The sequence below is a fragment of the Neovison vison genome, chromosome 1, assembly GCF_020171115.1.
Source record: "Neovison vison isolate M4711 chromosome 1, ASM_NN_V1, whole genome shotgun sequence".
Taxonomy (NCBI): Eukaryota; Metazoa; Chordata; class Mammalia; order Carnivora; family Mustelidae; genus Neogale; species Neogale vison.
In genome coordinates, this window is record NC_058091.1 from 149936570 (window position 1) to 149952851 (window position 16282).

Here is a 16282-nt window from a genome sequence, read left to right on the forward strand (position 1 = left end):
CCCTGGTGCCGGCTCTCTGGGAACAGACACCGCCACTCTGCTGGAATCTCGCTGCTTCTCCAGACCTGGCCGGCTTCTCTGCTGAAGACCTTGTGTTCGCTGCTCAGCTGACAAGCAAGGGCTCGCCACCCCGTGTCCTGTTCCTGAAGGAAGGACCTGGCTCTGACCCCAGGCACCCAGTCTCGAGATCAACAGTCATGCCATGCGCTGCCCGGCCATCTCCAACTCCGAGGATCTGGAGCGGATGCAACAGACCGACTGATCGTCTGGAAAGAAGCGGCGGAACGTCAGTGCCAGAGGCCCGGACATGAAGGTAGGAAGATGGTCTTGTAGGTCACGGGCACGTTCTAGAACACCGAATGAGGTTTGGGGACACATCCTGGAATATTTTGATGAGAGATTTGCCTTCTGGAAGCCTCAGGGTGCAATGAGGGGACACGTATGTGCACATATGTGTCTGAGTATGCGGGAATGTGTGTGTCCATGGGGTACTGGTGTTGGCTGTGTGATTTTACTGTTCTGCGCCTGGTTTCGGGGTTCGGTGTGTCTGGAGGGGAACTGTTAAGGGCCTGGCTGGCTGAACAGGTGTGTGTCTACGTGATCCCAGACTTAGAAAACGGGACTCTCTAGAGCAACGTCTCTAGCACCTTTGGGCCACAAGCCTGAATGCCAGCTCTCGCCTGTTTTCCTCTCCCCGGTGGCCCCGTGCTGCGCAGCAAGCTCGGGGTTCGCAGGTGCTTCCATCCTCCGCAGCCTCCGGCAGAGTCGAGCCCGGCTTAAACATATGTGCACAGATGTAAAGCAAGGCTCTTAGAATTAGGGAGCTTTGGGTGAAATCCTCACAAGCATTTACAAACGGTGTGGCCCGTGTGGCAAGTTGTTTAACCTCAGCCGCCTGCCTACCTTCCTCTTAGAACAGGAGTATTGCCTGACTTCCAGGTGAGTAAAGACCAGGGTTCATGAATAAAAAGACCTGAACTCGCAGCCGGCTCTGGCCCTAACCAGTGTGGGGGCGCCACAGGCCTCTCCTGACGCGCAGGTGCAGATGGGAAGCGCGAGCACTTAGTAGACGCCCACTCGGTCCCGGGCCTGTTCTGAGAGCTCTCCGTGCTTCACCCCCTGCACCCAGTCCACTTTCAAGCGAGGACCCGGAGCCACGGGCAGGTGAAGCCACGTGCCCAGGGCCATTCCGCTGGGCAGTGGCAGAGCCGAGACTGGAGCTCGGGCGGCCTGGTGCCCCCACCCTTGGTCTGACTCACACCGTGAACACCTGTTCCGTCTCCTGAGCATACATGGATCCCAATAAGCACGACGTGCTCTGGGGGAAAGAGAGTTCCCTGAAACATTTTAAAGAAAATTAGGGCCTCGTGATTTTGAAACTCAGAATAGTGACTACAAAGTTTATCTATCTCCGCACACCTGCCAGGAAGTGTGCAGGAGCGAGATTTCGCTGTAACATTTAGTCATCGCATCTACCGTACGGTTTCTGTACCATTAGGAAATGCGACTCAGTGTCACTCTGCAGGGTTAAAGCCTTCTGTGTTGGGTCCCCTTTTCATTCAAGGACAATTTTTCTTTTTTTCCCAGCGAGAGCCAGGCGATAAGACAGGAGCCCTGGAGACCATCTAGGTCAGACACCTCCTCTTACACGTGGAACGCGAAGGCAAAGGGAAATGCAGTGACTTCCCCATATCAAATAATCCAACTGGCCCAAGGCAGTTATGCTGGTGGGACCCAGGGCTTCTAGCTTGGTGTTCTGCCAGAGGACTCTGGGTTTCAAGGCCCCCAGATCATGACCACCACACTAGGGAGAAGCCAGAGGGGCATGGACGATGCCTAGAACACAGACTCCACACAGAGCAGCACTCAGTAGTCAGCTGAATCCCTGAAACAAAGAAGGCCATAGAAGGTTCTAATCCCCCAAGTGACAGCTGACCAAGCCTAGGACACTGCAGTTACTCACAGGCACTCCACGCTTTGGAAGGAGGGGAGGGAGGCGCAGGAGGACTCTGTCTTCCAGTATCTGAAGGACTAGTCTAAGATCAGATTCCTGCTTGGACCAGAGGAGTGCAGTGAGAAGCCAGGGAGGGGCAGAAAAAGCTCGGATTTGGAAAGGAGACAAGCCCGACTACAAAGCCCCACGGGGCCACTCACTAGATGTGACCTTGGGCAATCTTCCCTCGCCCAGTCTAAGTCTGCTCTTCCAACAAGTGGAAATTCCTTCTCCCCGAAAGAGTCTGCTAAATAACTCATCAGCCAAGCTGGACCGAGGTAGAGCTAGCTTCCCAAAGCCCGGGCTCCCTCTGTAACTGAGAGAGCGACTCCGCTCCCTCCCCTCCGATCCCCCGCCCCGCGGGCCGCTCGCTCCCATCCAGCTCCCGGAGGGCCCAACCCCCCACCACCCCCAACCTCCACCCCCGGTTAGCTCCCTGGGGGTAAACTCACCCTTTCGCTCAGCCTCCTTCCAAACACTCGGGGAGTTTCCTCCCGCAGGCCAACCACAGCGCCGGGGAGCGCTTCCTCCTGCTGGGTTTCTCCGACTGGCCCGCGCTGCAGCCCGGCCTCTTCGCCCTCGTCCTGCTCTGCTACCTCCTGACCCTGGCGGGCAACTCGACGCTCGTGCTGCTGGCCGTGCGCGACCCGCGCCTGCACACACCCATGTACTACTTCCTGTGCCACCTGGCGCTGGTGGACGCGGGCTTCACCACGAGCGTGGCGCCCGCGCTGCTGGCCAGCCTGTGCGGCGCGGAGCTGTGGCTGCCCCGCGCGGGCTGCCTGGCCCAGCTGTGCACGTCGCTGGCGCTGGGCTCCGTCGAGTGCCTGCTGCTGGCGGTGATGGCGCTGGACCGCGCGGCCGCCGTCCTGCACCCGCTGCGCCACGCCGAGCTCGCCTCCCCGCGCCGGTGCCGCGCGCTGGCCTGCGCCTCCTGGCTGGGCGGCCTGGCCAACTCCGCCGCGCAGAGCGCGCTCCTGGCCGCGCGGCCGCTGTGCGCACCCCACCGGCTGGACCACTTCATCTGCGAGCTCCCCGCGCTGCTGCAGCTGGCCTGCGGGGGTGACCGCGACGCCACCGAGCGCCACATGTTCGCGGCGCGCGTGGTCATCCTGCTGCTGCCGTCCGCCGTCATCCTGGCCTCGTACGGCGCCGTGGCCCGCGCCATCTGCCGCATGCGGTCCCGGGGCTGCCGCAGGAAAGCGCTGGGCACGTGCGGGTCCCACCTGACCGCCGTGTGCCTCTTCTACGGCTCGGCCATCTACACCTACCTACAGCCCACGCGCCGCTACGACCAGGGGCGGGGCAAGTTCGTTTCGCTCTTCTACACCGTGGTCACCCCGGCGCTCAACCCGCTCATCTACACCCTCAGGAACAAGGAAGTGAAGGGGGCAGCCAGGAAGCTCCTGGGCAGTGTGGGGAGAGGGCGGACTGGACGGTGAGTGCGGGGCGGGGGAGGGAGGACAGGGTGAGCCCCGGGCCCAGGGATGGGACTGTCCATTGGGAAGGCAGCGAGCCCTCGGCCTGTTTCCCTGTGAGAATCCGCAAGATGTGTCCTCAGGGAGTCCGAGGTCCTTGGGGAGGCCCCATTCTCGGCCCCCCCCCCCAGATGTTCTTCAGCTTCAGGGCAAATCCCTCTATGCTGCATATACAGGTTCAGGGAGGGGAAGTGGCCTTCCGGCTCTCTCATAAGCTGATGAAGAGAGAAGGCATGATTTCGAGAGGACCTTCCCCGTCCTCAGGGGTCCACTGACAATGCCCGAAGAGTCCATACACTGGTAACATCCTGTACGACAGGACAACTAACGTTCCCTCTCTCCGAGTCTGATGGCCCACACCGTGAAGACCCCATAGTGTCTGGCCTCAGGAGTCCCCCAAGTTGACAGAGCAATCCCAGACTCTACCCTGCCGGAGACCCATCCAAAACAAGGAGCCGCAGTTGCTCGTCCAGGGAAATCAGTCCAACCTAATGCTCACCTAACCAGGTCACTAGTGCCACCAAGAGCACTGGAGCCCAAAGCAGAACAAGGAATTCCCCTAAGTAGGGGTGGTGCCGCTGGGGTCCAGCTGGGATCTCTTCTGCACAAGGTGGTTCTTGAGCAAGTTTAAAGAGCAGAAGGGACTAGGCATGTCTAAGATGGTGCGAAAAATGTGTTCTTGACCAGTCATGAGACCCAAGAGGGACAGTGACAAAGGAGGAGTGAGGAAGACACAGGAAGACCCACATTCCCCAGGGAGGAGCAGACACAGAGGTGGGGGGTGCAGGAGGGAGCCAGGAAAAGGCTCTGTCAGCCAGGACCTGGGCACAGCCTCGGGAGTCAACCCAGAGACCAACTGAGAGCCCCCACCTGAAAGATGCCCCCACCCCAGAGAAGACCTGCTAGACCCGAACGCAGGCAGGACCGAGACAGCTCCACGACCACACCTCCCCCAGGGACCCCCCCCAGTGGAGAACAAAATCTCTGAGTCCCCAGGGGAGGTGTCTTCCCATGCCCACCATCATCTCCAGAAATAAGGACAGCTGAATTCAGAATGGGGCGTAGAACGCAAGATGGCACACCGTGCTGGGAATCATCTCCTGCCGAACAACGTTAAATAAGGACAGAGAAGAGAGTTTCGTTGAATTTCTAAATTCTTTATTACTTAGATTGTAATCATACCAGAGGAATTAACACACTTCAATATAAATCCTTTCACTGTTCTCTACAAGCAGAAATTCAATTTAATTCAACATATTGAGTGATATTACAGATGAAATATGCCAGTGGGAACACAGAATTTGGGGGAATGTGGATCCCAGTGTGGAACTTACTATCCTGTTGGACGGAAGAAATAGGAATTTTTCTAAAAATCAGAGAGACAAGGGAAAGGATTAAATTCCAAGCTGGCTTTGATGCTATCTCTACTGTGCCTTAAAATATTATTTTCTATTTTCATTAATATATACAATTCAGACAGCTAATCAACTGTGTTTGATCAAAAATCATGGAGTTAGAAACTTTTCTGCAGTCTTCCTTCCCACTTCACCCCTAACTTTCCATCTTTCTCTTTCTTGTTAATTTGGGGAAATCATCAAAGGATGTGGGGGGAGTGAGAGCTAACAGCAGGCTCACCCCCCAATGCAGTAGTCTGCCAGCCAGAGTGGAGTGCCCCGTCTGATGCCGTAATCCGCCATGGTCTTCCCGTCTTCCAGCCTCTTGCCATTGCAAGTCACAATCTGTTGCTCAGGCGCGATCGCGGTCTTGGTCTCGATCATCTGTTTCACCTGGGCCACTGAGCTGGACCTTCACACCTGGAGGAGGTGCCTCTACCCCCCATCACCTGACTGCACCAGAGTCACGGGCAGCTCCTCATCACTGGGCGTCACCACCTTCAGAGTGAGGTGGATGGTCATCTCCTTGTCAAGGCCGTAAGACGACAGCCTCCTCTGGGGCTTCAGCATCTTGGAGCCCAGCAACAGGACCTGGTCCTGCACAGGAATCTTGGTCTTAGCCCGGACGTGTTCTTTGATCTTCCTCACTGTGTCATCCGAGTTAGCAGCGAAGGTCATTGATGTCCTTCCCTCAGAAGAGACCGTCACCTGGACAACGAAGGCCAAGAGACCGCAAATCCAGGTGCCTGGAACGCCTGCCACCTTTACACCACTGTCCCCTCCTTGCCCGGCCCCGCCCTCCCTGCCTGTCTGGTCCTCCAGCTCCTATACAACAGGCTCTGTCCCTCCCTTTTGTGGAACTTCTCTTTGGGAATCTCAAGCTTTTAACGCAGGAAAATCATCTTTTCCTTTACAGCCATGCCTCTCATTCATCCCAGCGTCCTCAGTGACTTCCCGCATCTCGCACGCCTCCTATCCAGATAGAGGTTGTCAAATGTCAAAAACTAAATCCAATTACAAAGCACGCACGGTTATATACTGGACGCTAAAAACAGCTCCCAGAGAGAATTATCGACTCGTCAGCTCATGGGACACTCATCGCTGCCCTCCATGACTACTTCAGAAGGAAACCCTGGACAGGACACATACTCTCCGTACTCCGGGTTTCTTTCTTACTGTCCTAGGGCATGTAATGACTCACACGTTATGGTGACACTGTGTTCAGTGTGACTTGTTCCCCTGGACTTCCTGTGTGTTTCTACCTACCTATTGCAGAATATGGTCTCCCGCAGCTAGACCAGGGCCTCTCTCACAGAAGGTACGGCCAGATCGAGGTCTTCCCTCCATAGTCTGAAGCTGGCCAGTGCACCCTGTGTTGTCGCTGGCAAGCCTGGGAGGGCCTCCCTCCTGCTCTATTCAAAACCATCTTCGCAGTCTGGACGTCACAGACATTTCCTCACAGGACCGACGCCCCTCTATGCTAAGCAGCCCCCCGATGCCAGCCCACATGTACTGCACGCGCTCCTCAAAGGCTCACGGATCTGGTCATTAACACCTTAGAGTGAAGGAGTTTTGTGTACCTCTCTTTTGGGAGGAGAAGGTGTTGAAGAGCCCAGGGACCCTAATCAAATGAAGGAGAAAAGGCTCCAGAAAATATTTCCATAGGTTCAAATCCAACCCTGTGGGCCCAAAGCCCACTCCCACTTCCCACCATCCTCCCCTATCAGGGCCCAGTCAGGCCTGACACAGAAGAGCCCTGAGGAGCCAAACGAAGCGCTTCTATTCCCAGAACCTTCCTTCAGCTTCTATAGCGATCAGAGCCTGTCTCAGCCCCTGCAGGATGCCTTCCCGACCACTCTGCCCTCACCTCCCCGAGCTCTGGCCCTCGTGGACTCCTGAAATCACTCCCCAACCCTTGGCGGTGCTTTCCCTCTCCCCACCCCCACTTTTCAACCCCCGCTTACATGGAGGCAGGAAGTACCAGATGCCATGTCTACAGCCAGCAGAGCAGACACAGGAAGCTGAGGAACAGGACTGGCGTCCAGCTTATGTACGAGCTGAGCTGGAAATCCCCTGCCTGAGCCACTGTGCCCACGCCCTTTGTTCTCCCATGATGTCATGTATTTTCTTTCACTTTCGCTTGGACAGGGTCAATACGCACAGAGAATACTCTCTGATCAACACATTCCTCTCATCCATTCCACCCACCCTCCTCTTCCCAATACAGGATGGTCCTTCTCCATGGAGAACGTCCCCACTTAACGACTCACCACTCCCAGTCATGACTTATGACTTCCCAGCCTACAGCCTTGGGCCCTCACCCACTTCAAGATCTTTACTACTTGATTGTCCTCTCCTGCTGCTTTTGAGAACCTGCCCCATGCATCACTCAGGGGCTTTCCTGAGAGCAAGGGTACCCAGGAGAGGATGTAGAGTCCAAGAGAAATGATCTGACCATGAGCAGTCTGTTCACACCAGCCAGGCAGAGTGGGAGGCCCAGGAGAGGATGTAGAGTCCATGAGGAGTGAAGAGACCGTGATCACCCTGTTCACACCAGCTGGGAAGAGTGGACAACCATGGAGAAGACACAGGGGTCCATGGGGGTGATGAGACCGTGATCAGCTAGTTCACACCAGCCAGGCAGAGTGGGAGGCCAAGGAGAAGACATGGAGTCCATGAGAGTTGATAAGACCGTGATCACTCTGTTCAAGCCAGCTGGGGAGAGTGGGAGGCCCAGAAGATGTACAGTCTGTGAGAAGTCATGAGACCATGATTAGCCCGTTCACACCAGCTGGGCAGAGTGTGAGGCTCAGGAGAGGAGGTGGGAGTACATGAGGAGTGATGAGACCATGACCAGAGAGTTCACACCGGTTGGGCAGAGCGGGAGGCCCAGGAGAGGATGCAGAGTCCGTGAGGAGTGATGAGACCGTGACCAGAGAGTTCACACCAGCCGCGCAGAGGGGGAGGCATGCCTCCAGATCACACAGGATACGCAGCCTACTCTGAGAGGAGACAGGAATTTCATTCCCAGGGTGCCACTTGCTCCCTTAACTTGGGCAAGTCTGTTCACCACCTGAGATGTTTGTTTTCCAGTGAACATGGATTCAGAATTCAGAACACAGTTTGTAAAACGGACCTTACATCCCTGGGTCTTGAGCTCTCTAGCACACTTCCATTCCTGTCCCAGAACTGGCAGCCCAAATCTAGTACTTAGAACAATCCTGGCCCAACAATCAAGGGCCAAGCCCACCTCCCATGAAGCAGAATACACATCGGCTCTCACACTGCGGTGACTCTGTTTCCCCGCCTTTACTGCTGGACACTCCCTACTCCCTGTGCTCTGTGATCTCACACACACTCATGCTGCTGCTTCCTCCCTGGCTCTGGAGGTTTGGATCAGACAAGAGGGAGGGCACAGGCCGTGTGCCCTCCGAGAATTTACTTTACTACTCTGATCCTCCTAACATTCCAGAGGAATCCCTGTCCTCCCCCAAACTCCCAGGACAGCGCCACAAAACACATTCTGCAAGAAAGCCTTTATAAAAGGAACTCCCAATTTTTTCAAAGTAAAAAAAAATCCCATAAAAATGACACTATCATCTTCTTTGCTGTGTTCTTAGCAGCCATTTACTGTATCTTCAGCACTGGTAGATGTCAAATTATCCCATTTTACTGCAGGACTTTCCATCCTGGAGAACGTGGGTTTCTAGAAGTGCCTATGTAGAGTAATGGAATCCAAGAACCAGTCCAGGCTTTCAAAAAACAACATAAATCAGGTTCTCCTATTTGAAGCTCTTATCAGATGCCCATAAACTTGGAAAATTTGTATTTGAATGTACCTTGGGATAAACGCTCCTTCAAACACATAGGATGAGTGTGGAGGGAGAAGAGTGTCTGATGCAACAGACAGGAAACTGTGGCCCCTGCCAGTCTCCCTTCAAGGCTTCTCCAGGTTCCTACCATCCGCTCTGTGCAGAATCCAAGACTGTGACCTTGGATCTGCAGCTGGTGTCCCCCACCACGCATGCAGCGTCCAATAGGATCTGCAGATTCTGAAACATCACCAGTAACCGAGCAGAAAAGGTCAGAGCAGGTGGACGGAGGCAGGGAGCAAGTCCACAGCAGGAAGAGAGGGGAACCTCACAAGCCCAGGCTCCTCACTTTGGGACAGGAGCTAGGGAAGGCTTCCTGGAGGAGGCACAGCTTACATCTTGTATCTGTGTAAATCACTGACACCGGGTAGAAAGGAAGGAGATGCGTGCTCTCTGACCTGGTGGCAGGGAACTCGGAACCATGCACAGAAGCTGCTAGATTGCAGATCTGCCGCTCGGATCTGGGCTGCGGGTACAGCTCCGACAGACACCATCCTGAGAAACGTGGTTCCTGGGCTCGCCAGGCAGGAGCTTCTCTCGAGGTTCCCTGCTTCCCTGAGAAAGGAGATCATTGCCCCAAGATGGTGTAGGCTGCCCAGGCGGGAAAGACTAGAAGGGGGGGGGAGGAGGAGAATGACTTAATGCTAAGCAGCTTTAGATGCCTTCTCTCTGCTTCCCTTTCCAGGAATGAGGCAAAGGGCTAAGAAGGTAATGGGCGCAGATGAAATGTGGGTCTGGGTCATGTGCCCATCCTCTGTCCAATTGTTCACCCTCCCCAAGCCCCTCAGAGCAAGTGTCTCCAGCAGGAAGATCATCTGCTTATTTGTCTACTCGCCCTGATGAAACACTGGAGACCTGGGGTGACACTATCCATGACAGTGTCTTTTTTTTTAATATTCTTTTTTTAAAAGATTTTATTTATTTATTTGACAGAGAGAGATCACAAGTAGATAGAGAGGAAAGAGAGAGAGGAAGAAACAGGCTCCCCGCCAAGCAGAGAGGACCCTGGGATCATGACCTGAGCCAAAGGCAAAGGCTTAACCCACTGAGCCACCCAGGCGCTCCTCCATGATTGTGTCTTGACTAACTTGGATCTCTAGCACTTCCCAGGCATACTGTCTGGTACACTAAATACTTAGCATTTACCAAATGCATGAATGAACTAAAAAAAAAAATGAGTATGTAAGTAAATTAAAAAATTGGAAAATAACATTTAATGAGTACTTGCTAGACTTCAGGAGCTGCACAAGATGTTCGTAAATGGCCCCTGATGCACTGTTCTAGCTTTCTAATGAGGTACATATCCATTTCCCCACTGCGCAGCACGCAGTGAGCTCACCCACAATCACATCGGGAGGAGCAGGTGAGCAAGTCTTCAGGCGCATCTCTCCAATTTTCGTATATGTGCTGCCGAAGCGAGCACTTCAGGCATATCTCGACGGCTGTCCTTCTGCTCATCTCCTCCCAGTGGAAAGGAAGGGGGGCTTGACATGCACACCTTTGCATTACAGGGAGGGCACACATCAGGGAAGGGGTACAGACAGACCAAGGAAAGCAGAGCCTTCGAGGAGCCTTGTGAGGAATGAGCAAGGAGAGAGTGGGCCCATATGCGGGTAGGAGCCTCCCTGGCGAGGGGACCTGCCGAGACCACAGGGCAGCCACGGGCAAAGAGCCTGGGAGTGCAGCAGGCAGAGGCTGGGGGAGGATGGCAGCCTGCCCAGGACGGGGAGGGTTAACGGTGCCAGTGTGACACTTGCCTCAGCCACAGGGGATCTCCAGCAGGGAGCTACCTCAAGGGCAAGCCTCAGATTCTCCCAGGAGTCACTGATTCAGGGGATTCCCTACCCAGCCAGATCTGGATTCTGAGAAACACTGTCCTTTCAAGGAATCAGAATAACAAACCTAGACACTGACCTCTCTCTTTTCCCTCCTCCCTTCCCCTGTGTAGTTCCCTTCCATGCCAAGGGGCACGGCAAGGGCTGTCCCCCGCTGAGTCACAGCTAGGATTTCTCCCCAGGACCTGACCTCCACCCTGCTTCCTAGCACACTGTCAATCCGGCTTTTTTCCCCCTCTGTGTCACAGTAAATGTTTTCAGAGGTGGAAGGATCACTTTCTATCTGCCCTTCGACAAATTCAGGAAACCAGCCAAGGTAAAGGTCATGAAGACCTCCCCAGGACATAAAACAAACATCTTAGATACACACATCTCGGACCTCCCAGTGTGACTCCCTCGCTGATGTGCAGTCTTGGGAAGCTCACTGCCCTGCTGAATCCTTCCTGGAGAAGGAGGCAGGCTCTGCCTTCTGCACTCACGGGCTCTTTGCTCCTGTCTCTTTAATGGTCCCCAGGAAGGTGCTTGTTAAACTGCTTTAACATCTAGAATATTGCTTCAGAAATGTAAACCAAATTAGCTCAGAAACCTACTGTGACTTTTCCTTTATTGATGATTGGGGGAAAATATTCATCCACTCCCAAAGGTCAATTTGGAAATACTTATAAATATAAGTCTTTATTTGTGGATATTTCCATTATGTTCCATCGCTCTATTTGTCTATCCTTACATCACTACAACACTGTTTTTGTCTCTCAAGGTCATAATAAGTTTTGAAACCAGAGTATATAATTTCTTTTTTTTTTAAACAAATCTGTTTTAGCTATTCTCAGTCCCTTGTATTCCCATATAAATTTTAAGATTAGCTTGTCAATTTCTTTTTTTTTAAGATTTTATTTATTTATTTGACAGACAGAAATCACAAGTAGGCAGAGAGGCAGGCAGAGAGAGAGAGGAGGAAGCAGGCTCCCCACAGAGCAGATAGCCCGACGCAGGGCTCGATCCCAGGACCCTGGAATCATGACCCGAGCTGAAGGCAGAGGCTTTAACCCACTGAGCCACCCAGGTGCCCCTAGCTTGTCAATTTCTAAAAACAACAAAAAAAAATCCTACTTTTTAAATAGGTATTGTACCTATAGAGAAATCTGAGGAGAATACCCATTTTTTAAAATACCCAATTTTAAATTTTCTTCTAGCGTTCTTAGAGTTTAGCAGTTAGGTCTGAGATCCCTTTTGAGTTTATAATGTGAGATAAGGAGATCCAAAGGAAAATACTTTTGGATGTCGGTGTGTGTTGATCTCTGACTGTAATGGGACAATTTTTTAAAAGATGATCTTTTCAAGGCGAGGCAAGATGGCAAAAAAGTAGGGGACCTAATTAAATCTGGTTCCTTGAATTTAGCTGGCTATCTATCAAAGTGTTATGAATGCCCATGAATTCAGCCTAAGATATAAGAAAATATGTCTGGATCTCCACAACTAGAGCAGTGACTGCTTCTTACAAGGTAGGACATGCAGAGTCCTGAATCTGTGAGGCATCACCAGAAAATAAACGGAGCGGGGAGGGAGCCTCCATAAGCTGGCCCCTGAAAAGTGACAGAACATTGGAAGCACAAAATCAGAACCCTTAGATGACTGCTCCAATGAGAGACATCCCTCTCTGAAAGGGGCTCAGGGGATGAAAAGGGCAAAATTCTAGGTGAGGCATTGTGGTTTCAGGATCCCAGGAGACACAGGCGGAATAGGGGTGCCTGAGCTGGTAGAGTCGCCAAACAGTGGAGCAGGGAAACTGGTTACGGTCACCAAGCCCAAGAGGGACTCTCAGCTTGGCTCACCATAAACTGTGAGCTGGACCAGTCGGGTGACCACTCTTGCCCGAGCACCCTGAAAAGGACTAGAACTTGCAGGCCATTTACCATCCCCTGGGAGGGGTCAAAGAGCTGTGCCCATGAGCGACAACAGCTCTCAGGGTGGGGGTGGCCCTGGAAAGGACAGTAGGACCGCACCCAGCTGTGACCCAGGAGCCACGGAGCAGGGTGTACGCGTGGGCTGGCCATAGCAGACCCAAGTACACAGAGGGCAGTGGCACTTGCAGGTCCCTGGAACTCCCCCCAGGGGACGGTAGTGGGCATGCGCCACAAGAGTCTATGAAGTTTGGCACCCACAAAAGGAACACTTTGTCCCAGAGGGTTGACTGGAGAGGGGGGCGACAATCTTTCAGTTCTAGGCCAGAAATCCGGGCACAGCCCTTGTTGCTCTGACCCTCTGACGTGGTACAGAAAGCCTCCAGGGAACAAAAACCACACAGAGAACCAGCTTACACTGAGCCCAGCCTCTTGACAAGGGGCGGGGCAAATCCATGGATGCAAAGACCCCTGAGAAGCAGCACAGCATATCCCCCCCAGAAGACAGACTGGAAGAACAGGTGGACTAGGACTTCATGGATCCACAAGACTGTACACCTCCACACTGGGGGAAACTAGTACACTGAGCTCCAGGTGTTTTCTCTCTACTCATTCAACGTTCAGTCTAAAGTTTTCCATTTCTTTTTTTTTTTTTTTTTTTTAGCTTTTTCAAGTAGATACTTATTTTACCAACTTCTGTTTTTAAGTCATGTTTAACTTTTACATCTACATTTTATAGATATATGCTTCATTTTAGTTCTTTGTTCCCTCCATTCAATTATATAATATATATATATTTTTTGTGTTATCTGCACTTTGGGGAGGTGGTGTCTTCTAACACAGAGACCAAAATTCAATCAGGAACAAGTGGGTCACCCTGCTTTGTCCACCCTGGGAGATTATAATCTCCCCCACCTTTTTTTAGGTTTTGTTTCATTTTGCTACTGTTTGCTTTTCTGTTGCGGCTTCAGACTTTTCTAGGGTATGTTTTACTAGGGTCATGGTTGATAAATTGGACTCTGCTCATTCTCTCATCCATTCTTCTCTGGGCAAAATGACCAGAAGTTGGAATTCACAACAAAAGAAAGAATTAGAGGCAATGTTCCCTGATAGCTAATCGTTATGAATATAGGTAAGATACCAGAGATGGAATTAAGGACAGCAATTATAAAGTTAATAGATAGGCTTGAGAAATGTATAAATGACAGTGCAGAATCTCTAAGGGTAGAAATGAGATTGAATCATGTTGAAATTTAAAATAATATGAATGAGATGCAGTCTAAATCGGATGCTATAACAGCTAGGGTCAATGAGGCAGAAGAGAGAACAAGTAATCTAGAGGACAGGATGACTGGAAGGAAGAAAGAAGAGGAAAAGAGAGAAAGACAGCCAATAGCCCATAAAGAAATGCTTCGAGAATTTAATGACACCTTGTAACGAAACAATGTCAGAATTACTGGGATCCCAGAGTAAGTGTAGAGATAGAGAGGGCTAGAAGGTACACTGGAGCAAAGCATGGCTGAGAATTTCCATAATCTGGGGAAGGAAGCAAGTATTCATGTCCAAGTAGCAGAGAAGACCCCTCCCAAAATCAATAAAAATAGATCAACACCCTGACATGTAATAGTAAAGCTTGGAAATATTAGAGAAAAATAAGTTATCCTGAGAACAACTAGGGAGAAGAGGTTTCTTACATATGGAGAGAGGAACACCAGAATATTATCACACCTGTCCACAGAAACCAGGCAAGCCAGAAAGGGCTGGCAAGACATATTCAGGGTACTGAATGAAAAGAACATGCAGCCAAGAATATGTTAGCCAGCAAGGTTCCCATTCAGAATGGAGGAGAGATAAAGAGCTTCCAGAACAGACAAAAACCAAACAAATATGGGACCACCAAGCCAGCCCTACAAGAAATATTAAGGGGGATTCTGCAAGTGAAGAAAGACCCCAAGAGTCACAGAGACCAGAATGAAACAGATAATCTACAGAAACAACAACTTTACAGGAAACACAATGCCAGTAAATTCATATCTTTCAATAGCTGCACTGAATGTAAATGGGCTAAATACTCCAATCAAAAACACAGGGTATCAGATTGGATAAAAGAGCAAGAACCATCCATATGCTGTCTATAACAGATTCGTTTTGAAACTAAGGACACCTCCAGATGGAAAGTGAGGGGATGGAGAACAATTTACCACACAATGGACCTCAAAAGAAAGCTGGGGTATGGATGCCTGGGTGGCTCAGTTGGTTAAGACACTGCCTTCGGATCAGGTCATGATCCCAGGATCCTGGGATTAAGTCCCGCATCGGGCTCCTTGCTTGGCAGGGAGCCTGTTTCTCCCTCTGCCTCTGCTTGCTTGTGTGCTCTCTCTCTCTCTCTCTCTCTCTGACAAATAAATAAATAATAAATAAAATCTTTTAAAAAAAAAAAGCTGGGGTAGCGAACCTCATATCAATGAGATTTTAAACCAAATACTATCGTAAAAGATGTAGAGAGACACTACCTCATGCTTAAAGGGTCTACCCAACGAGAAGATCTAACAATTGTAAATATCTCTGCCCCCAAAGTGGGAGCAGCCGATTATATAAAACAATTAATACCCAAAATAAAGTAACATGATGATAATAATACATTAATATGAGAAGACCTCAGCATTCCACTCACAGCAATGGATAGATCATGAGACAGAAGTTCAAAAAGAAACAAGAGCTTTGAATGACACATTGGACCAGATACACTTTGTAGATATACACAGACTACTCCATCCTAAAACAACTCTTCTCGAGTGTACAGGAGACATTCTCCAAAACAGATCCCACACCAGGTCACGAATCAGGTCACAACCAGTACCAAAAGACTGAGATTGTCCCCTGCATATTTTCACACCACAGTGCTTCAGAACTCAATCACAAGAGGAACTCTGAAAGGAACACAAACACTTGGAGGTTAAAGAGCATCCTACAAAAGAATGAAGGGGTCAACCAGGAAATTAAGGAACTTAAACAATTCACTGAAACCAATGAGAATGAAAATGCATTAGTTCAAAACAGCAAAGGTGGTCCTTAGAGGGAAGTATGTAGCATTACAAGCCTCTGAAGAAAACTAGAAAAATTCCAAACACAAAAGTCAACCATACACCTAAATGATCTGGCGAAAAAAAAGCAAATGAAGCCTAAACCCAACAGGAAATGAGAAATAATAAAGATTAAAACAAAAATCAATGAAATAGTGACCAGAAGAACAGGGGAACAGATCAACAAAACTAGAAGGTGGTTCTTTGAAAGAATTGATAAGATTGAAAAACCTCTGGCCAGGCTTACCCAAAAGTAAAGGACACAAATTAATAAAACCATGAAGGAAAGGGGAGAGATCATGACCAACACCAAGGAAATACAGACAAATATAATAACATATTAGGAGCTAATACATCCCCACCCACAAAAATATGGGCATCTGGAAGAAATGAATGCATTCCTAGACATGTATAAACAATGAGACTGAAACTGGAAGAAATAAAAAACTTGAACAGACCCATAACCAGCAAGGAAATTGAAACTGTCATCAAAGATCTCCCAAAACATGTGTCCAGGGCCAGGTGGGTTCCCAGGGGGATTCTACCAAACATTTAAAGAGGAAATAATGCCTACTCTTCTGAAGCTGTTTCAAAAAATATAAACAGAAGGAAAATTTCCAAACTCATTCTATGAGGCCAGCACTACCTTGTCCCCAAAAGCAAAGACCCCACCACAAAGGAGAATTACAGCCCAATATCCCTGATGAATATGGATGCAAATATTCT

The 16282-nt window shown here is 50.5% G+C and overlaps 2 protein-coding genes across 2 annotated transcripts; one reads left to right on the forward strand and one right to left on the reverse strand.

The window, feature by feature from the left end:
* Positions 1–307: 307 nt before the first annotated feature.
* Positions 308–3435, forward strand: LOC122910662 (putative olfactory receptor 2I1). Its single transcript, XM_044255308.1, has 2 exons — positions 308–313; positions 2458–3435. Exons 1-2 carry the CDS (start codon positions 308–310, stop codon positions 3433–3435), a joined length of 984 nt encoding a protein of 327 aa, XP_044111243.1.
* Positions 3436–4664: 1229 nt separating this feature from the next.
* On the reverse strand, positions 4665–6877 carry UBD (ubiquitin D). Its single transcript, XM_044239113.1, is given in 2 exon segments — positions 4665–5573; positions 6830–6877. Coding segments are annotated over 2 exon segments (498 nt in total). The 5' UTR covers positions 6857–6877; the 3' UTR covers positions 4665–5102.
* Positions 6878–16282: the final 9405 nt, after the last annotated feature.